The 20,943-nt window shown below is 46.5% G+C and overlaps 1 protein-coding gene across 2 annotated transcripts; it reads right to left on the bottom strand.

Moving 5' to 3' along the window:
* Positions 1-493: 493 nt before the first annotated feature.
* On the bottom strand, positions 494-20,943 carry LOC118411385 (plasminogen-like). Of its 2 annotated transcripts, XM_035813642.1 has the most exons (25): positions 20,706-20,943; positions 19,989-20,123; positions 18,415-18,593; positions 16,977-17,097; positions 16,483-16,625; positions 15,775-15,918; positions 14,492-14,663; positions 13,852-13,952; positions 13,288-13,407; positions 12,910-12,967; positions 12,498-12,568; positions 12,003-12,183; positions 11,475-11,560; positions 10,735-10,860; positions 10,332-10,488; positions 9,596-9,774; positions 8,666-8,776; positions 7,776-8,024; positions 6,835-7,011; positions 5,375-5,583; positions 4,835-4,923; positions 4,324-4,447; positions 3,040-3,187; positions 2,288-2,436; positions 494-1,696 (listed from the first exon to the last, which is right to left on the bottom strand). In XM_035813642.1, exons 1-25 carry the CDS (start codon positions 20,882-20,884, stop codon positions 1,532-1,534), a joined length of 3,573 nt encoding a protein of 1,190 aa, XP_035669535.1. In that variant the 5' UTR covers positions 20,885-20,943; the 3' UTR covers positions 494-1,531. The 2 variants fall into 2 exon arrangements, with proteins under 2 accessions (XP_035669535.1, XP_035669536.1); XM_035813643.1 differs by lacking the exon at positions 6,835-7,011.

A 20,943-nucleotide genomic window follows, 5' to 3' on the forward strand; every position in this document is an offset into this window, starting at 1 on the left:
TACAATACCCGAGGACATTCTTGGGATGGTTGTGGAAGTGTCATACAAATTTCAGCTGCCATGTTGTGGAAAAGCTTTTGTGATGTTTGGCTCTGTCTGCTTGAAAATTTTGCGACATCGAAATTCTACAACGATATATAATGAATGCAACCTTGTGTGCCACTTGCTTTCGATCAGTTTGTCTTTGATTACCAATGCTTTTGTACATTTATTATGAAATAGTACAGAGATTTTGGACTGTAAGACACAGCATGTATCTTGAAGAAGCAAGTCATACAATTTAGAGAAGTTAGGAGAAGTCCCCTTAGTAGACTTAGATTGGTATAAAATACATGTACTTCATGAAATGAAGTCAATCAATGCTGCTGTTATGAAAGACTTTTCAAAAAGGCCAGTTGGAACATAACACGTCTTCAAGCCAATCAATGAATGCGATGGTGATATTTTCATAATTAACAAGGACTTTATGATGGACCCTGGTTTTGAAATGACACATTTTCTAGATATGAAGTGAAAATAATTTAGGTAATGATCATGATTCAGGTATCCAAAGAAAATAATGAAACGCTATTGAAATGTGATTGTCATTCCATAAAATCTTATTTTTAAGCCATGTGAGAAAGTCTGTTTAGATTAAATTCATTATAACTGTATATATTGACTGGCATAAGACCAAAACATTGATCATAATGATAATATTTTGCTGTTCATTGTAGATATGATGTATCTCAGATTTTTGTCTATCAGCAGAATCCTTCATACCAGCAGCAGAATGCAGGAATCAAAATCGCTGTGAATTAAAAGGATCTATTGCAACATTTTATGCCTCTGTTCACAGTTCTTTCCAGAAGACTTTCAAGATGAACTTCCACACAGTTAACGCATTCTTAAAACTTAATGTTCTGCTCAAACATCTAAGACTTTCTTAAGCATATGTTCAAGCAGCTAAGACATTCTTCACAATCAGCTTTCCCAACATTTAAGATATTTTAAGTGTGTGCTCTAATCTTTCAAACTTTCTTAAGAATCTGTAGCAACAGCTAAGGTTCCCACAAAAATTAGGGATGAGCTTCATTCTTAAGACATTATTAAGGGTCTTCTCCATTATCTGACATTTATTTTGGGTCTTGCCCATCAACAAGACATTGTTAAGAACGTAATCCATCATCTAAGACATAGTTAAGCGTCTTGTTCATCATCTAAGACATACTTAAGGGTCTTTGCCATCATACAAGACATTTTCAAGGGTCTTTTTTATCATACAAGTCAGCGTTTATGGTCGTCTCATCATCTAAGACATCAGGCTAAGGATCTCCTCCATCACCTAAGACATTGCTAAGCAACCGTTTCAAGGTTGTGACGTTCTAAAGGTTGTTGCGCATGAGGACCTAACCCATCATCTAAGGCATTGTAAGGGTCATCTCATCATCCAAGTCATTGTTAAGCACCAAACCCAGCATCTAAGACATTGCTAAGCATCTCCTCCATTATCTAAGACATTGTTAAGGATCTGTTCCAAGGCTGAGGCGTTCTAAGCGTTGTTGCGCATGAGGTTGTTGATCCAGTTGGTGTACTCTGAGACGCGCGCGTAGATGCCGGGGAAGTTGGGCTGGGCGCAGCCGTACCCCCATGACGTCACGCCCCACAGCGTCCACTTCCCGCCACTCTCGCACACCAGCGGGCCGCCTGAGTCTCCCTGTGAGTCAGAATATATTCGGAGTCATTGTTGAACTAGTATAACTGTAATATCCAGCACAAAAATTGGACTAACCCAAATTTTCGTGTCACGTGAGTCACATTATGTAGATAGAACACGTGACTCAGTAAGCAGTGGATCGTAGGTTGCAGGAAGTCTATGGCGCCCGGCGTCTCTTTTCAGGGATGGTTGTAAAGCTCTGATGTAGATGGCTTCTTTTATCCCACTCGCGAGTCATATTCGGAGTCATGCGGCCACACTTGGTAGAATTCAGAAGTCAGAATTCACACAGCACCGATATCTATCCCCATTCTTAAGGATCAGGGTTACACACCAGATACCTTAAGGCCCAGTTGCCATACGATGGCAAATGGAGAGCATTGTTTTGGATAGTTAGTTTGAGATATTCAGCTGTCCTGTTATCCGGTGGTTGGTCCTTTCACAGACCGCTTGAAAGGCCTTGCACATGAAAATTGTACAACAGCCTACGATGGATTTAGTACGTATATGCGCCTCGTAAGACTTAGTTGCTATGTGTGACTGGCGATAGAATGCTGAACTGGTCAAGAGAACCAACACTATTTTCCTCACCTGGCAGGTGTCGACTCCTCCTCTCATGTACCCCGCACAGAACATCTGATTGGTCAGCTTGTCGCCATAGCCACGGCGGCAGGTGGCCTCGGGCAGGAGAGGGACCTTGGCCTTCATTAGGGTGGCAGGATTGTTGGGGCGATCGGGGTCTGCGGGAGACATTTCAGATTTAAAAAGTAATCTCGAACCAGCTTAACAGTTAACTAATCTTGGACCGACCCTGATCGAACGCCATATCGAACAAATAGAACCATACTATTTCGGAGGTGTTCTAAATAGAACATGATCGAATAAGGGGCGGGGCTTCAGGATCGGTGCTTACCTGTGTTTCCCCAGCCACTGATGTGACATCAGGCTAACTGCTCGGTGCTTACCTGTGTTTCTCCAGCCACTGATGTTAACTGCTCGGTGCTTACCTGTGTTTCTCCAGCCACTGATGTTAACTGCTCGGTGCTTACCTGTGTTTCTCCAGCCACTGATGTTAACTGCTCGGTGCTTACCTGTGTTTCTCCAGCCGCTGATGTTAACTGTTCGGTGCTTACCTGTGTTTCCCCAGCCGCTGATGTTAACTGCTCGGTGCTTACCTGTGTTTCTCCAGCCGCTGATGTTAACTGTTCGGTGCTTACCTGTGTTTCCCCAGCCGCTGATGTTAACTGTTCGGTGCTTACCTGTGTTTCCCCAGCCGCTGATGTTAACTGTTCGGTGCTTACCTGTGTTTCCCCAGCCGCTGATGTTAACTGTTCGGTGCTTACCTGTGTTTCCCCAGCCGCTGATGTGACACACGTGTCCGTCCGGGAACTGTTCCGCTGAGTCGGGCAGACACGCCAGGGTCACGAACTGGTTGGTCTCCGCGCACCTCCCGTTCTGCCGCCTCAGCTTCAGCAGCGCGATGTCGTTATCCTGAAGACGATGAAAAAAGTCAGGACATGATTAAAATCAGTCGAGCTTGGCAATGGCGTTATCCTAAAGACGATAAAAAAACGTCAGGACCTGGTTAACATATTAACAGTATTAAAGTAAAGTATTTACATATGTACAGACAGATCTATGCAAAATAGTCTGTCTGTACATATGTTAATACTTTACGTTTTGTGACCGCATCTGGACCGTGAGCAGCGACACCTGTCCTGCATGCAGTACAATGTGAACCAGTCAGAATTGCCATGAAGAAGGTGACAGATGGTCACCAAAACGTTGATGAGAATAAAGCATTGGTTGTGTAAAAAGAGTCTCTTTATTCAGTGACGTACCAACCTGATGAAACTATTCACGGAGTATTAACAGACATTATTGGTCGAGCTAGGCAATATTGTTATCCTTAAGACGATGACAAAAAACGTCAGGACTAGTCTGTGTGATACAAACTCTGCTATCCAGAGCAGCAACGGGCCCCTCCTTGCAGAGATTGTGCTATCTTGCCCTCAGCTGGGGGAACTGTTACAGAAAGTAGCAACACCAATGGAGGCCTACCTGGGCGGGCTGCTATAAGCGATATTCAACCAGGCTACATCAGGACATGATTAACATCAGTCGAGCTAGGCAATGTTGTTATCCTAAAAGCGATATTAAAGATACGCCAGGATTACAGTTTAAGGCAGTTAGTTCCATAGACGTTTTAAGGCCGTACAGTCAGTGGGCTGTTATTCACTGTGTCTAGTGTACACTATTGGAAGCCCATCTCTGTCCTTCCACCGCCTCTTATCTGTCCAACCAAAGTCAGGTACCCGAGTGAAGTGAAGAAAGTCATACAAAGTGTTTCCCAAGAGCGCACTGTTGGTAGTACGACAGGATTCTAACCCAGTACCTCTGGGTTCTGGGTCAAATACCCTGCACTCAACTCAAACATCACCTCACCTCACCTCACCTATCCCTTGACCTTCTAGTGAGTCGTTGGGGGCACCATGAGAATCCGTTGCACCACCCTCCTCCATCTAGCTCTGTCCTCTGCCACATGCATTGCTTCAGCTAGGCTTAAGCCAGTCCACTCTCTTATGTTATCTTATGTTAACTCAAACATAGAGGGTTCACAAACTCACGGTTGAGTCGGCGTCGTAGAGCGGGTGGGACCAGGACCTCTCCACGTCGAACCGCTGCTCCGTGCCCTCGTCCACCCGGTTGTTGTGTTCCCCGAGAACAACTGAGTACGAACTGTCGTAGAACCTATAGAACAAGAAAACATGCCGTTTGGATAAATAAAAAATCAAATACATGGATAGAAATCAAAATTCTAAATATTTGGTTTCAATCTAGATCTTAATTCAAAATGTCCGAGACCTACAAACCAAAACAATTACTGGCACTTTCGGACAGGACCCCTACGCGACCCCGTGCGACAAACTGCGGCTATCGGGCTATTTTGTGGCACAGTCGGGCCCCTGGATTTTTTTTACGACAGCACCAGTGCATTTTGCTGATCTGCTACAAACACAGTTACACTGCTACAAACGATACCAAAAAAACATAACCTTCTTGGAAAGGCAACAATTGATTGATTGATTGATCTACTGATTGATTGATTTTTTAAAAAATATATTAAAACTGCCTTACTCCATGCAGTGTGCAGCTGTTACCACCCAGCACGGGTCGATCAGGGTTCCTCCGCAGTGGTGTCCGCGACCTTTGACACGCAGCGCCACCTACATGCAAACATCAACAAGCAAAAATAAGACTGTATCTTCCGAAAATAGTTTCATCTGGTTGGTAGAGTATAGGATATAGGAGAATACTTTTTACACAACCAGCAGGTACTTACATTGCTTACATCGGCTACATATAGCGGTGAGAAGCAGAACTCCAGTTAGAAGCTATGACGAAGGTGTCGGGGAGACATCGAAACGTAAGCAATGTAAGTACCTGCTGGTTGTGCAAAAAGAATTCTCCTATATCCAAGAGACCAAGACTGTATCTTGTAGATCGTTTTTCGCCAATAAAGAGATACTTGGTCTTTTGCCTGGTGTTCTCTCTCTCCTAAAGGTGGATCTGCAATCTATTACATACCTTGATACCTGTAACGTCAAACATTTTCACATTGGTGTTGTTTTACTATGTCCTGTGGGTGATTGAATAAAAAAAAAACATGATAACAACCTGCCAGGGGTATTCTCCCTTCAGAGCCGTGGAGCCTCCGACAATCCGCTCGAACATGACGGGACCTGTCGCCGGTGCACTCGCGGGGACCTCGGGCTTCACCCCGCAGGAGCCGCCCGAACCACCCGGCACGGGGTCCACGGGCACGGGGTCCACGGGCTCGGGCTCCTCTGGCTGGTCGGGCTCTTCGGGCTCTGGGTCCGGCAAATCTGCAGGACACAGTGTTTACTGAAATTTTGTGTGTGTCTATTTTGGTAATCGAGTTAGTTGCCCTTCAGCTTCGGTGCAGGCACTGAATATAAGTGACTAGTAAACATAAGTGACTAGTTGTAATGATAATCTTCATTGCACAGGCCTAAGCACACAAATTCAAAAGGAGCTGTTAAGTGCATACACATAGGAGGACATTCTACGTCTTAGATGCTACGGTCACAATTGGAGTTCAGGTGCGGATATTGTTCGAACTGAGTTTGTGTGCTTTCTGGCGTCGCTGACAGACTATTTTGGGGCCTCGGTCGGGCCTCCGGATTTTTAGGATTTTTTAACTCTCGGGTAGCGTACGGCTGCGTGTCGAAGAAAAATCATAGGGAACTCATCTGGACTCCATATACGCAAAGTTGTGAAAGGGTCTTACATCAATTCACCAAGCGTGTGTTACCACAGTCTGCATGTCCCATTTCCTGGGTAGCTAGTGTTTTTTCTAAGGCTTCTTTTCGCCTGATTTGCTTCTCAAGAACTCTGCAGCATCATGTGTACATGTTCCGGTTATGTACCTGTGCCCCTGTAGTCAATACAGTCCGGACAGTCGCAGTGGTCTGGCGTGTTGCCGCACCAGTTTCCCGGAGAGCAGCATGGGTAAATACCGTCAGGGTCGCATTCTGCAGGGTTCCCGTTTTCATCAGGGTAGCCCTCTCCGCACTGGAGGTCTTCTCGCCATTTAGGAACGTCTAGGTAAGATATTCGTAACTGTTGGTTCTGCGTTCCAGCTGTTTTTTTTTTTTTTTTTTTGCTTTCGGGCGTGACCCCATAGAATTGCCTTGCCACTGTCCGACTATTTTGGGGCCTCGGTCGGGCCTCCAAATTTTTAAACTCTACAGGCTGCGTGTCGACAAAACATATTAAGGAACTCATCTGGACTTTATATATGCAAAGGTGTGAAAGGTCCTAACATTAACTCTCCACGAGATAGCGCGTTCGCGTGTGTTACCCACCCCTAGGCCTGCCTGCTCCACCCAGATCGCTACCATTTACAGTCAGTAACCTCCTGTGCAGATTTTTTTTTAAATTCAATTTGGCTTCTTTGACTGATTTTTGTTGTTTTCTCATCCATAAGTGTCGCACCGATTACTCTTGTCCATGTCTGAACAAGTGAGTGATTAAAAAGAACTGATGTTTCACGATAAAATGTAAGTCACAAAACGTCTACCACTGCTTAGGTGTGCTCAACACGTATGATGTACCTGTGCCCCTGTAGTCAACACAGTCCGGACAGTCGCAGTGGTCTGGGGTGTTGCCGCACCAGTTGTGCGGAGAGCAGCACGGGTAAATACCGTCAGAGTTGCATTCTGCAGGGTTACCGTCCGGCGCGGGGTAGCCCTCTCCGCACTGGTAATCTGCTCGCCACTTCGGAGGAACATCTAGGTAAGATATTCGTAAGCCATTGAGACAGGCACCGTAGGATCAAAGCTGGTTAAGACATACAGCCAACCAAGGCGGGAGTCAGACGGGCACCGGGTACCCTCTGACCGGCTATACTCCTTGGCCAGCTTTGATACTTTGATCTTATTTTATCGGGAATCTGCTAGGAGATAACGTTTTTCTTTCTTTCTCGGTTTAATTTCTTATTAGTTTATTGTTTTCCAAAGCAAACGGTAAAGGGTTACGAAGGCACAACTGCAGTGTAACGAACTATAACCATGTTACCATTGGTGTAAAAGTGTTACGAATATTAAGAAAAAACATTCGGCAACAATACTTTGAATTTCAGGTGGGACAGAGCGATCTTGAGATGCTCTGGGGCCTCGACGACCCTCGGTATTTCCGAGTCCGGTCGGGACTAAACCCAGATGTGCACCGCCTCAATTGTGACCGTAGCATATGACACACATAGTTAAAGCCGGGTGTTGTTAAAAGCTGCATGGGAACTGAGCAGAGCATTTAGCAAGGATTAAAGCGCGATGACTGTCAGACAAAAAATCATAGAGTATTGTGTCTAGCAAGAACCTAAGAGAAGCTAATCAGAATAGTTATACTTCAATAATGAAATATCAGATAAAACCGTTGAGCTTATAGCAAAGATGATAGCAAAGACGAAGTAAATGAAGTAGCTTTCAATTTCGTACCTTGAAAGTCATTACAAAGTCAGTAAGTAACGAAACAAACAAACAAACACATGACTTACCTGTGCACTTCGAGATGTCGCAGCTGCGCCAGTTGCGGCCGTCCTCGTCCACCTCTATGTAGCACCAGGGCTTCTCGTCTCTGTCGGGGTTGCGGCAGTAGTTGTGCGGGCCCAGGCGGTACTCCCCGCCCGGGTAGTCCCGCGTGTTGTAGTTCCGGTCCAGTGTGGCGTTCCAGTACAGGCACGGCTCCCCCAGCACGGTGGTATGGTGCCGGCCCTGGTAGTTCACGCCTTTCCCCTTGTAGCAATCTGCGGTGCAAACCAACCATTATTACTTTAATAGAGCCTGGTCACTTTCATCCCACTATTAAGCAATCTGCTGTACGAACCATTCGTATCTGTATATTTATAGCCGGTACAACATCCCTTCGGCGTAACACACCAGCTTCGCAGGTGGCGCGGCAGCAGCTGGTTATATTACACTGAACGACCTGTCACCCCTTTTGCACATCTTTCTGCAAATGTTCTTAAAAACTATCCAGAGAAGATGCTCCTACTGTGCTTGACGATAACAAGTTCCACTCTACAATAGATATGAGAAAATACGAATTTTGAGAACATGAAAAGCACATTCGTTGTTGCTTAGAGCCTCATTACATTCATTATACGATCGTCTTAGGATCTACTTTGATTAAGTAATCTTGCATATCTTATTACCTTAAGCTTAACTCAATCATATATAAATCGACAATCGTGAAAAAGGCCAAAAGAAGTAGATTGGTAGCATGACAGGATTGGAACCCAGGACATCTAACTTTGATCTAAACATCCTACCAGTTAGAATGTGGTCACTTGCATATCCTACGATCGCCGTGCGATCTGCTTCATTGAATAACGGCTATCTTGTGTATATTATACCCTGGATGTCTAACCTTCATGGACGTACTTACCGCACTGTTTCTCGTCGCTCTCGTCCCCACAGTCCAGGTCCCCGTCACACACGTAAGCGTGCGGGATGCACTGCTCCTCGTCAGCGCAGGTGTACTCATCAGCCAGGCAGCCTGGAGGGGACACGTGAGAAGGAAATGTCATCCTTCTGTTCAGTCCCCTACCCGTTTTTAACTATTCTCTTAACGTATTGTAGTCATTTTATACCATACTTTTCGCTCCTAAAAGCTGCCCGACAGGGCCTCGGTTTGGAAATGTGACTTAGGCCTAAATGAACTGCTGAACAATAAGTTCATTCAGACATTCATTCAGCAATTCGTACACCAATTCAAACAACAATTACACAATTCATTCAGCAATTCATTTAGCAATAATGAGGTCTCAAGCAAAACTGAGTAAGCTTGGTATCTACTCTCCAGGCAGAAGTTGGTGGGGAAAATCGTGACCTTTTCCTTTTATACCGCACGTTGGGAGTCTGGTCGAAAAATTCGTATACGGCATATAAGGAAAAGGTCACGATTTTCGCAACCAACCTCTGCTTGGAGAGTACTTGGCATCTACTCTTTGGCTGTATACAAAGACTCTGCTATCCATTACCTTCCTGTACTTTACTGCAGCCTCGGTGGGCGAGTAGTCGTGCTGCCCCCACGGCTCGTGCCCACAGTCCCGTGCAGTGGACTCCAGCCCCGTGCAGTCCAGCTCGTCCTATGGACTGCACGCGCACGGGGCTGGAAATTTGTGTAAGACTTTGCTATCCTACTCCTCAAGCAAAGGTTCGGCTCTGGTTGTATTTTATGCGTTTTATATTTATCGGGCTTTATATCTCGCGGTCGCGAGAAAATGATACGAAATAGAAGGACCAATAAAGCACCTAAAACACGCCCAATATAGCCGGAGTCGAACCTCTCCTTGGAGAGTACGCTATCACGTACCTTCCTGTACTTTACAGGTGACTCCTGCAGCCTCAGTGGGCGAGCAGTCGTGCTGCCCCCACGGCTCGTGCCCGCAGTCCTCCAGGGTGGACTCCAGCCCCGTGCAGTCCAGCTCGTCCAGCAGGAAGTCCAGCCGGCTGCCGCCGAACGACGACCCGCCGTGCACCTCCTGCGCTCCTCTGGGGAGAACACATTTTTACATGGTTTCATTGAGGTTTTAAGGCCCATTTTGTAACGTCAGGACAACGTAGAGCGTATATAACGTTATATTCCTACCATTTCTTTACATAGTAAGTAAGTAACAAAGGATTGCCTGCCAATATTTCAGGAGGGAGGGAACAACATCATTGCACCATATAAACATGTTTAAAAACATCTTTCAAACCAGTATTTTGTTATTTAGAAGAGGAAGGTATAGTTTGAGACGGTTTCGGAAGCTTAGCAGTCTAGCAGACCTTGTGCAGCTTCGTTGTGCACAGTTAAAAATGATGCAAGTAATATGCTAAAACATTTTGCACATGTTATTCCCATGGACGTTTTGATCTCGAGAATATTTTCAATTTTGGGGGCAATATATGACATGGGCCTTTCAGTCCTTTCCGCGCCAGAAGGTGCCCAACTCCGTTCCGATAGCCACTTCACAGATCTGGTTGCGCATGTGCATGATGCATTATGGTCCAATTTTATCATAAATCCCCTGATTTAGCCCTTTCCTTGGTATAGAACACAAACTCACAGAGGATATCCCAGCTGCTTGCAGACGACATCGGCGTCCTTCATGCCCCACGAGTCGTCGCACACGGCTCCCCATTCTCCCATGTACTTGACCTCCACGCGACCTTGACCCTCGCGCTCGCCCCCGCGCAGCCGCACTTCAAAGGGCGCCGCATTTTCTATAATGAAAATTTAAAAAATCTATAAGCATCGAAAACAATGTACAATACAAATGATATTACTGTCTGTGACACAGGTTTTACAGTAACCACCTGGATTAAGAAAAGATCTTGCTTGATAAGTTGTTGTTATACTTTCCGGTCCTACAGGAAATCAGTCTTGTTTACAAGCAATAGTTCAGCAAAAAGAATCCGATAAAACTTTACAATCATTAAATTTATCAATAAGTTGCAACATGTACTGACCGCAATTTTCCTCATCCGAGAAGTCTCCACAGTCGTTGTCCCCGTCGCACTGGAACGCCTCCGGGATGCATTTACCGTTGGGACACTGTGTGAACGGCCCGCCGGGCAGCTCCGAGCAGTCCTGGGCTGCAAGGATTCAAGGCAAGGTAGTCACATAGCCGTTTCTCAAGGCCGTAGGGGCAGTGGGTGCTCATCCACTGTGTCTATGGTACGATATTGGGAGACGGGCCCATCCCTCTCCTTCCAATGCCTTTTACCTTTCTGACCAAAGTCAGATACCCATCTTCACACCTGGGTGGAGTGAGTAAAGTCGAGTGTCTTTTTACCCCCCTCACATTAGGCGAAAATCGATCGGACGACAGAGAAATGGCAGAGTTCCCCCCTTCCCGTCAGGGTCATCCCTCCTCATAATTTAGAGCTCGCAGACTCGTCGTCCGATCGATTTTCGCCTAATGTGAGGGGGGTATTTCCAAGAGGACAAGATCAGTAGCATGACATAATTTCAACCCTTGCAACCTTGGTTTTCAGGGTATGAATACCGATGTGATAATCGTATCACATCATGCAAAGGTGCATTTAGTACTCATCCGGTAATTGAATTTGAAATTGTGTGATGTAACGTTACTAACAACTCCAACAGAGAAGACAAGCAACGCAATTTTAAAAATGTTGACCACTGAGGATAATTTTTTTACCAAATCCCTCTCACAATTTGCAAAGAAACAAACAAAGCCCCTTACTTGACTGGTCCACACGCTCGTAGTGATCCACGTTCTCGTAGCCCAGTCCGCTCAGCAATCCTCCTGTGGTCAGCTGGTTCTTGTGTCTATAACAGACATAAACACAGATGGTGATGGTCACTTTTGATCTTAAATCTTTCGAAAGGAAAATTGTAATACCGGAGACATTTTGAAACCCAACCTTTGATTAGGTGTGCTTTCGTTCATGCGATGATCCATTCACCAAGAAACATTTGTTTTCTTTCAACACAATGAAATGTCCTGTAATTTGTAAGGTTAAGAGAATGTACAAGATGTCTTTATGACATTTCCTTCAGTGCTGCTAGTTGGACTGAATGATGTAACAGGCATATATCAAGTGGACTTCAATTCCGGTAGATGTATGGATCCGTCTCATTTTCTTATGTGCGTTTTCGTTTTTCTAAAGTTAGTGTCCGACCAATACTAACAGTTGAAAAGAGCACACCCCATATAAAAACAAAACGCCGCAAAAGGGACATGAGTTTGCCTGGAGATCAGCGGACTCACGTCAGATCGCACTCCCTCTTCTGCTTGTTGTAGTCGAACGCCTTGCAGACGAAGTCGGTTGTCTCTGAGCAGATCTGCATGCAGGTCTCCGGGTCCACGTTAGTGTAGCCCGCCAGGTACTCATCCTCCTCTAGCACTAGCGCCGCCTTGCGGTAGATCCGGTACTCTCCAAGGAACCCTCCTGGAAGAAAAACAATATTCATCTTACCATAAAAAAGGCTTCTTCCGCTTATACCAAACTAAGATCGTCGCAACACCAGAGTCCACGGGCGCGGTCGATGTCTGTTAGCAAGACAACTGGAGAACGCCTGGTTTTGGTAGTTGGGTAAATATTAATAGTCTCTTGAGACTGGGCTGCCAAAGAGGAATATAGAACAAGGAACTAATTTAACTAAATGTCCCCCTAGCGACATGTTATAGTACTGCATGGGAACGTTCGGTTTTGATATCTCGCGTTCTGGTTGGAGGATGGTAATTACAGAGACTGATGCTCACCACACTCCTCCTCATCAGTACCGTCCTCACAGTCGTTGTCTCCGTCACACTGGAACTCATTCGGGAAGCAGCTGAAGAGGATAAGGCAACGGTTCAGTGGTCCACGACTGACAATCTCAAATACGTCAGAAAGAATGAATAAAGTAGACAGTCAAGGAGACTCAAAGAAACAAATGTAACCTTCGATTCTATTGTTACTATTTCACAATCTACCACAAATATCCAGCAGATCGGTTAATAGTCATGTAGGCTAAAGATTCTATTGGCCGCAGACATTTTCATCATCATCGTCGTCGCCATTTGATCTTATATGTTACATTGCCATTCACATGGACATCATCTGGTTCATGACAACTTTAAACTGTTAAATAGAATGTCGTTGGATAAGGCATGCGTGACGATAGTGGCTTACTTTGAAGTAGACTTGCACTTGAATTGTCCCTCTGGGCATTCGGCCTCTTCTGTTGTACCTGGGATGGAAAAAAGGACTGAGTGAGTGAGTGAGTGAGTGAGTGAGGTGAGTGAGTGAGTGAGGTGAGTGAGTGAGTGAGGTGAGTGAGTGAGGTGAGTGAGTGAGTAAGTGAGTGAGTGAGTAAGTGAGTGAGTGAGTGAGTTAGTGAGTGAGAGTGAGTGAGTGAGTGAGGTGAGTGAGTGAGTGAGTGAGGTGAGTGAGTGAGGTGAGTGAGTGAGGTGAGTGAGTGAGTGAGTGAGTGGTGAGTGAGTGAGTGAGGTGAGTGAGTGAGTGAGTGAGTGAGTGAGTGAGTGAGTGAGTGAGTGAATGAATGAATACCTTCACACTCCTGCACGTTGCAGTACGCCCAGCGCTGCTGGGGGTCTGTAGTGTAGCACCAGGGACGGAACAGCTGGGCTCCGTCTGGTGACGGGTTCCTGCAGTAGTTCTTCTCCAAACCTGCATCGAGAAAATGTACAGTAAGGAGGTTAAACGCGCTATTCGTTCGATAGGCGGACAGTTTTACACATGGGCCGATCCGTAATAAGAAGAAAATGTAATAAACTATAACCCAACAGAAAACAGCCAGGAGAGTCTGCAGATCAATATATGGAGGTCTCAATACAAGACCTTTCTTGCATCTCTTTACCCCAACTGGTTATGTACATGCCGTTGCACTAGAAAACCACATCCACAGCAACAGAAACAATACAGAGAAGCTACGTAGTGATACTGCAATACTATATACTTGATAATATGTTGCTTAGAAACAAATGATACTTCTTCAAACAAAAACGATGATTTTAAAAACGAAGTTGGACGCGATGGGGAATGTGGCAAATCTGGTAGGGTTGGTACATATATGCAGCAAATCTACTAGGACAAGAGACAAGAACGATCTACCTGCGTCCGGCTTGATTTCCGGTGTGTTCTGGTGTTCGTGTGGAGTCTGCTCGTCCCATCGCTGACACTCCATCCCGTCTGCGGTATCCTTCACCGTGCCCCTGTGGAGTAGACGGAAGGAGCTCAATGACAAAGCAAGAGGGTAGGTAACATGAACGAGTGAATGAATGATTGCACAATGCTAAACTTTCTTCCTATACAAATCTACAAATCTATCCGAGTGGACTGCTGGATACCGAGGGAGTTCCTGTCTTCCCCGGTTGATTTTAACTGCGCATTAAAAAATCCAGGGGCCCGACCAACCCCTAAAATAGCCTGGTATCTGAAGGGTGTCCCACGGGGCCACATGGCAGTCATGCCCGATAGTGCGTAAAAATAGCCGGTAAACTACCCGGAGGGACTCTTTTTTCCAGTTGTCAGCTAAGTCCGATAGACTCCCAGTCATACTCTATAAAAATACCCGATCGTGCCCTAAAACAGCCCAGTAGCTTTAGGGTGTCCCAAGGGGCCACATCAAAGTCATGCCCGAAAGTGCATAGAAAAACCGGTAAACTACCCGGAGGGGCTCCTTTTACGAATCCGATGGATTCCCAGTCATACTTTAAATTTATAAAAATGTGAATATAAACCGAAGCCCCACCTGTAGCTGCGTCCGCCGTCCTCGGTGTTGTAGCAGTCTGAGCCATCTGGGCCCGTGGAGTCGCAGGACGGGATCCCGCAGGCCGAGGCCACCACGGGACTGTCGCGGGTCGGCTTGACGTAGCACCACGGCCCCAGGGCTCCGTTGGGGTTCCGGCAGAAGTTGTGCTCGCCTGCAAAAGATAGGAAATACGAAAACGTGGTGTAAATGAATACCTAACTTCGGTGTGGGACCGCGTAGCACAGTGGTATTGTGTTCACATCGGAACCAAGAGGTTACGGGTTCGAATCCGGCTGCGGGTTCGTTACCGATCTTGTGCCCTTGGCCATGGGAAAGGCACTTTACACGGCTTTCCTCACTTGACTCAGGTGAAAATGAATACCTAACTTCGGTAATTAGGGCCTTCCCTTGGATAGGACGTTAAATGGAGGTTTCGCGTTTGAGGAGAGCCACATTTCGAGCACGTTAAAGAACCCACCGGACAAGAGTAAGGGCCCTTCCTCCCGTCGTGAGTAACCTGGAATCCAGTCTACCGTGGATTGGCCAGGCTACCTTCGGGACAGGAGGGTCTTTCCACCGCCCGGGTAATCTTTCACACCCGGTAGGAGTTTTGCACGGTGGGAGTTAATTTTGCCATCCACGGGACCGCTGGCCGGCAAATTAACTCCCACAAATTAACTCCCACTGGGCTAAAGTCTAACCGCGTGAAAATCCTACCGATGTGTGGCCGATTACCCAGGCGGCTGGGAGCTACACTGCCCCCGTACAAAGCCTGCACTAACTACGGTAGGCCGAGCCAGTAGTAGACTGGATTCCAGGTTACCCCGTGAGTGGATCAAATACATCTGTCTATCTGTCCATCTGATGCAGCTTGTACTGTACAGTACAAACCTGGTGTGTTAGGCCATGAGGCCGTTTACCGGGTATGTCATACAAACAAACAAACGTTATCTTCACCATCTGACAGACCTATTGTATCTATTTCAATTGTATAAAATAAACAAACTAGATTTTTTAATTCACATTTATTTAACGAGGATTTGACAAAAAGCAAAGTTGCTTATCTGAGTCTAAATTCATGGCAATCAAAGAATCCTGTTTAGAAAAAAAACAAAAGCACAATTGACGCTCTTGAGAACGCTTGACAAGCACAATGTTCTCGAACTGCAGTTCTAAAAGAAGCAGATAGGGGCTCAAAACGTTCTATATTCATTTCAGAAACATACATATGCTTAAAAACCAAGACAGGACGCTCCTTAATGACGAGGGTCTACCAAACGTACCTATGCCGCCCTTTCCATTGGGATAGCTGTAGACGTTGATGTCCATGCCGGGCCTCTCGTCGTCCCACCACAGACAGTCGCTCCCGTCCCGGTCCACGCTCTGCTCCCCGCGGTACGTGGCGCCGTCCTCGGTAAAACACTCCACTGGGGGAACGTTAGGAATTACGTTATTACCTTCGCTAGAAGATTATGTTTAAAAACCAAGACAAGAAGCTCGTTAATGACGATAGTCTAACAAACTTACCTATGCCACCCTCCACTGGGGGAACGTCAGGAAGTATATTATTTTCTGCTAAATTTTTGTAATACTAGTACTAGAGCCGTCACAAAAATGTTGTTGTGGTCTTGTACTTTCTACATTTTGAGTGTACAAATTCAAATAAGCTTGCAAGGATACTAGTATCTGATTATTTCAAACCATAGTGGAAACGTATAACGGCATCATCAAAGGACTTTGTATGTTTTAAGCTCTACGAGTCGGTTTGGAAGGGGGGGGGTCTTATGATGCGCTTTTGTATCGGATGACATGTCTCGTCTTGGTTTCTTGTGGTCCTCCTTGGTTAAAGCCAGTACAACTTGAACTGGTGTCATCAAAACACATTCTTATAAGTTAAAACGCCGACTCGTGGACTCTCCTATAGAAGCTAATATTTGGGCTACTGAAGACTAAAAACACTTCAGGTTCGCTGGAAGACTTTGAAAAGTTACCGTCGCATTTGGGGATCTCGCAGTAGTCGAAGCCTTGCTCCATGTTGACGTAGCACCAGGGCTGTCTGTCCTGGTCAGGGTTGCGGCAGTAGTTGTGATCGCCCAGCCCGAACTCTCCGTCAGGGTACCGCATAGTGCTGTACCTACAGTAGAAGAATAAGACAAAAGCGGTTTTGAAGCCTCTGTAACAAAGGCGCTGGCCTTATGCCGCATTTGTTGATAGCCAACAGGACTCCCAGTCGAAACCTGAAAGCTCTGAGACCTCAAAGATCACCGGTGACTAGTCGCTGAACAAGTTCCGGTGCACAGCTAGCATCAGATGACTCCTAAAAATCGCCGACGACCACTAAGAATCACGCGCTGATCGAGAAAACACTAGACGTATTACATTCAAAAATGTCATTTAATAGAGCTCTCAGACTCCGATCGATTTTCGCGCAATGTGACAGGGGAATACAAACTGTTCTACAAAACCGGTTAATGAGTGTGTTTACCGCATGTTGGTGGCCTCGCTCCAGTTGATGCAGGTCCTGCCGGAAAGGGTGGTGCTGGCGGTGCCGCGGTACGTCTCACCCTGCTCCACATAACACTCCCGGTGGGACAGCTCCATCGCAACTGGGACAACAACAATAAACAACGACAATATACAACAATAAACTATTCATTCATACAAAACACTCCCGGTGGGACAGTGCCATCGCAACTGGGACAACAACAATAAACAACAACAATAAACAACAATAAACCATTCATTCATACAAAACACTCGCGGTGGGACAGCGCCATCTCAACTGGAATAACAATAATGAACAACAACAAACCATTCATTGAACACTCCCGGTGGGGCAGGGCCATCTCAACTGGGACATGAAGTATTTTTGTGAATTTCCTGCATTTCTTGGTACTTCTGTTTATGCATTTTCCTGCCTTTCTGTGGGGCTACCGACTCGCACCTAGCCTATGGAAACAGCTTTGGGTCCGAGCCATTCCAGGCTTTCTACCCTGTGAGTCAGGTCTCCAGGAGGCAGTCAGAAACCGTCACACAGTTGTTACCCCAGAATCGGAAGTTTGTAGTGTTTTTAACTTAGCCTATATTAGCATGGGCTTTTACATTTCTTCGGAAACGCTGATTCGCGATTTTCAACACGAGTTCTCTGGCGGGTGTAAAACTCCCTCTCCCGGCTTAGAGAACCATAGCCCATGTTGCAAATCGCGAATCAGCGCTCGCGCAAAAACATAAAAGCTATCGCTGCTAGAAGTCCACAAAGGAGGCAACTGGAAACATTTCACAACAAACAAGACTGGCAATAAAAATATTATTGCCATGACGACGATTGAGGGTACAACAATACAGCTCAAATCAGAAATAGACTGGAATTTCCCTGTCGCACTATCCCTGGCACAATATACTAGCCCGCCTGTAACATAAACCTACAGCCAGCAGAAATGTACTATCCATGGTACAGCACAATGGTCTGCCAGTAACCTAAACCTACGTATACAGCTGAGCACTACAGAAGTATTTCCTGTCTGCCTGTGGCGTATGGCTTGAACAAGCTCTAGAAAAGAAAATTGTATCCTTCATAACATAACGTAACAACCAAGACAACGTGACTCATTGTACAGAGTTTCCCTGTCTACCACTAGTTTCAAAGGACAAATTCCTCCAGTGAGCCAGTGTGACCTACATTCCACCATTGCATACCAGAGGTACATCTGGAACAGAGGGGGGGGGGGTGCTTGCATAGCCAGCATACTGCATTCCTGTGGAAAAATGCCTGTGCAATTCCTAGAATTTGTGCACACCGAACGCAATATATACCACTTGACGACTCCCCTGAGGCCTCGTCAAAAAAGATTCAGTATACACATGAAACACGTAAAGAAATGAGAAACACTCCGCGTTTGTGTTTGTGGACGAGCGCTACTCACCCTCGTTGACCAGACAGACGACCCCGGCCACCTCGTTCCGGTCGCAGTCGTGCTCCCACCAGCCGCGGTGCTCGCAGTCCGTCAGGGTGGCCTCGCTCCCAGTGCAGGTGACGTCATCCAGGATGAAGTCCCGCCGTCCGTCGCCGAATCTGGAGTTCTTGGTCGCCATTTTGGCACCGCTGTAGAGATAATATATAGCTTATGACTTCATACGGCAACGACTGACTAATGTAATTGCTGGCAATATATACGTCCTGAGCAACTCCACAACATGCTCCGCCCCTGCGGCGTCGCCAAAAACGGACACGTCGTATTTACCTCTTATAGCTGAGTTGCCTGCAGACAACATCGGACACCATTAACAGGTGTTAGCCAATGAACATACTCTTTAAAATGCTCCACCCATGACGCGTCGCCAAAACGTACAAGTCGCACTTACTTCCTGTGGCCGAGATGCCCGCAGACAACACCCGCTGCCAATCATACCCGTTATTAGCTACCGGTACAATGGCCTAGTGGGTAGAGTGTTCGCCTTGCATTCGGAAGGTCGTGAGTTCGATCCCGGCCGAGTCATACCAAAGACTATAAAAATGGTACATGCTGCTTTCTCTGCTTAGCACTCAGCATTCGGGAAAGAGTATGGAAGTTGAACACACACCACTACCAGTGGACTAGCCCCCTGCTGTAGTGATTGCGTTGTGTGTGGCCCAGGGCTAACGAAACAGAGATGGGCACCGCCCTATGCGCCAGAAATGGGCACCGCCCATGGCGCGGGAAGGGTTTAACTAACTAACTCTATAAATCGCTTCGCTCCGCTTGGTGTACCCAAAAAACGGAAAGTCGTACTTACTTTCTGTACCCCAGCTTCCTGCAGACGACATCCGCTGCCACCCATACCTGTTATCGGCTATCGTGGAAAATGCTCTTTCCTTTAGCCGTCACCAGAAACGTACAAGTCGTAACTTACGTCCTGTGGCCGAGATGCCCACAGACGATACCCGTTGCCAATCATACTCGTTGTCGGCTATTCTAGAAAATGCTCCGCCCCTGTGGCGTAGCCAAAATCGAAAAGGTCGTACTTACTTCTTGTAGCCGAGTTGTTGCAGACGACATCGGACACCACTAACAGGTGTTAACCAATGAACATACACTTTAAAATTCTCCACCCATGACGCGTCCCCAAAACGTACAAGTCGTAACTTACTTCCTGTGGCCGAGATGCCAGCAGACGACACTCACCGCCAATCATACCCGTTGTCGGCTATTCTAGAAAATGCTCCGCCCTTGAGGCGTCGCCAAAAACAGACAGGTCGTACTTACTTCATGTAGCCAAGCTGTCTGCAGACGACATCGGCCCCCAATCATACCCGTTATCGGCTATTCTTGTAAATGCTCCGCCCCTCAGGCGTCGCCAAAAACGGACAGGTCGCACTTACTTCCTGTATCCGAGCTGCCAACAGACGACATCAGCCATCAACCATAACCGACGACCGTTATCCAATGCAACTACTAGTATTCTACAACATACTCCGCAACTGAGGCGTCGCCAAAAACGGACAGATCGTCGTACTTACTTCCTGTATCCGAGCTGCCTGCAGACGACATCGGCGGCCAGCTTGTCCCACTCGTCGTCGCAGATGATGCCCCAGTTCCCGCCTTCAACCTTCAGCTCCACCCGCCCGCGGTTCGGCGCCATCCCGCCGCGAAGCCTGATCACAACAAGGAGCTTGGTTAATTTGTATTTTATTCGAACATTCAAAACAACAGTCTGGCTAGACTAGATGTGTATGTAGTGAGCTGAATTGCACTGTTCACAAAAGCAACACAGTCGTTTACAAACATCTAAGACAAATACATTAGAGGCTCCAAAAATCACCTTAAATTGAATTAATAAAAATCTACTATAATACTTCTTGTTAGTATAAGCTTCATTATTACATTACCGTTCAAAGAACAAATGCAAATTTCATAAATTCGACAATGGAATTCACACGTATAGTACCAAGCGATCTATGTGTTATACAGGAGTTTGCAAGTTTGGGTAGGCTGTATAATAATAATCATAATCATCTGGTGTATTTTGCCAGCCAGTAGGTACCCAAAGTATGAGTAATGTATGATAATAGCGTTAATGACCCGCCTGTTCCTCGCTGTATATGGTACATCATAAAACCACCTCGTTCGCTACGCTCACTCGGTGGCTTTATTCGGTGGTTATAGCAAAGGACCAGGCGTTATGACACCTCGGGGGCGGGCCATTAACCCTTAATTATAACTTAATTATAACTGACCGCATGGCCCAGTTCTCCGTCCTGGCCACGGTGCCGCCCGGCCGGTTGTCGATGTCCGCCTCCAGCTCCCCTCCGCGCATGTGCGAGGCGGCCGGTGCGTCCATCAGCCGCATGCGCAGTCGCTCGTTCTCCTGGGTCAGGTTGCGGATGAGCGCCCTCGCGCGGCTCAGCTCGGACATGCAGGCACGGTTGGGCGGTCCTGAGGAGAAACGTCTCACTTCAAGCAGATGTTAGGAGA

This window comes from Branchiostoma floridae, chromosome 3 (assembly GCF_000003815.2).
Source record: "Branchiostoma floridae strain S238N-H82 chromosome 3, Bfl_VNyyK, whole genome shotgun sequence".
Classification (NCBI taxonomy): Eukaryota; Metazoa; Chordata; class Leptocardii; order Amphioxiformes; family Branchiostomatidae; genus Branchiostoma; species Branchiostoma floridae.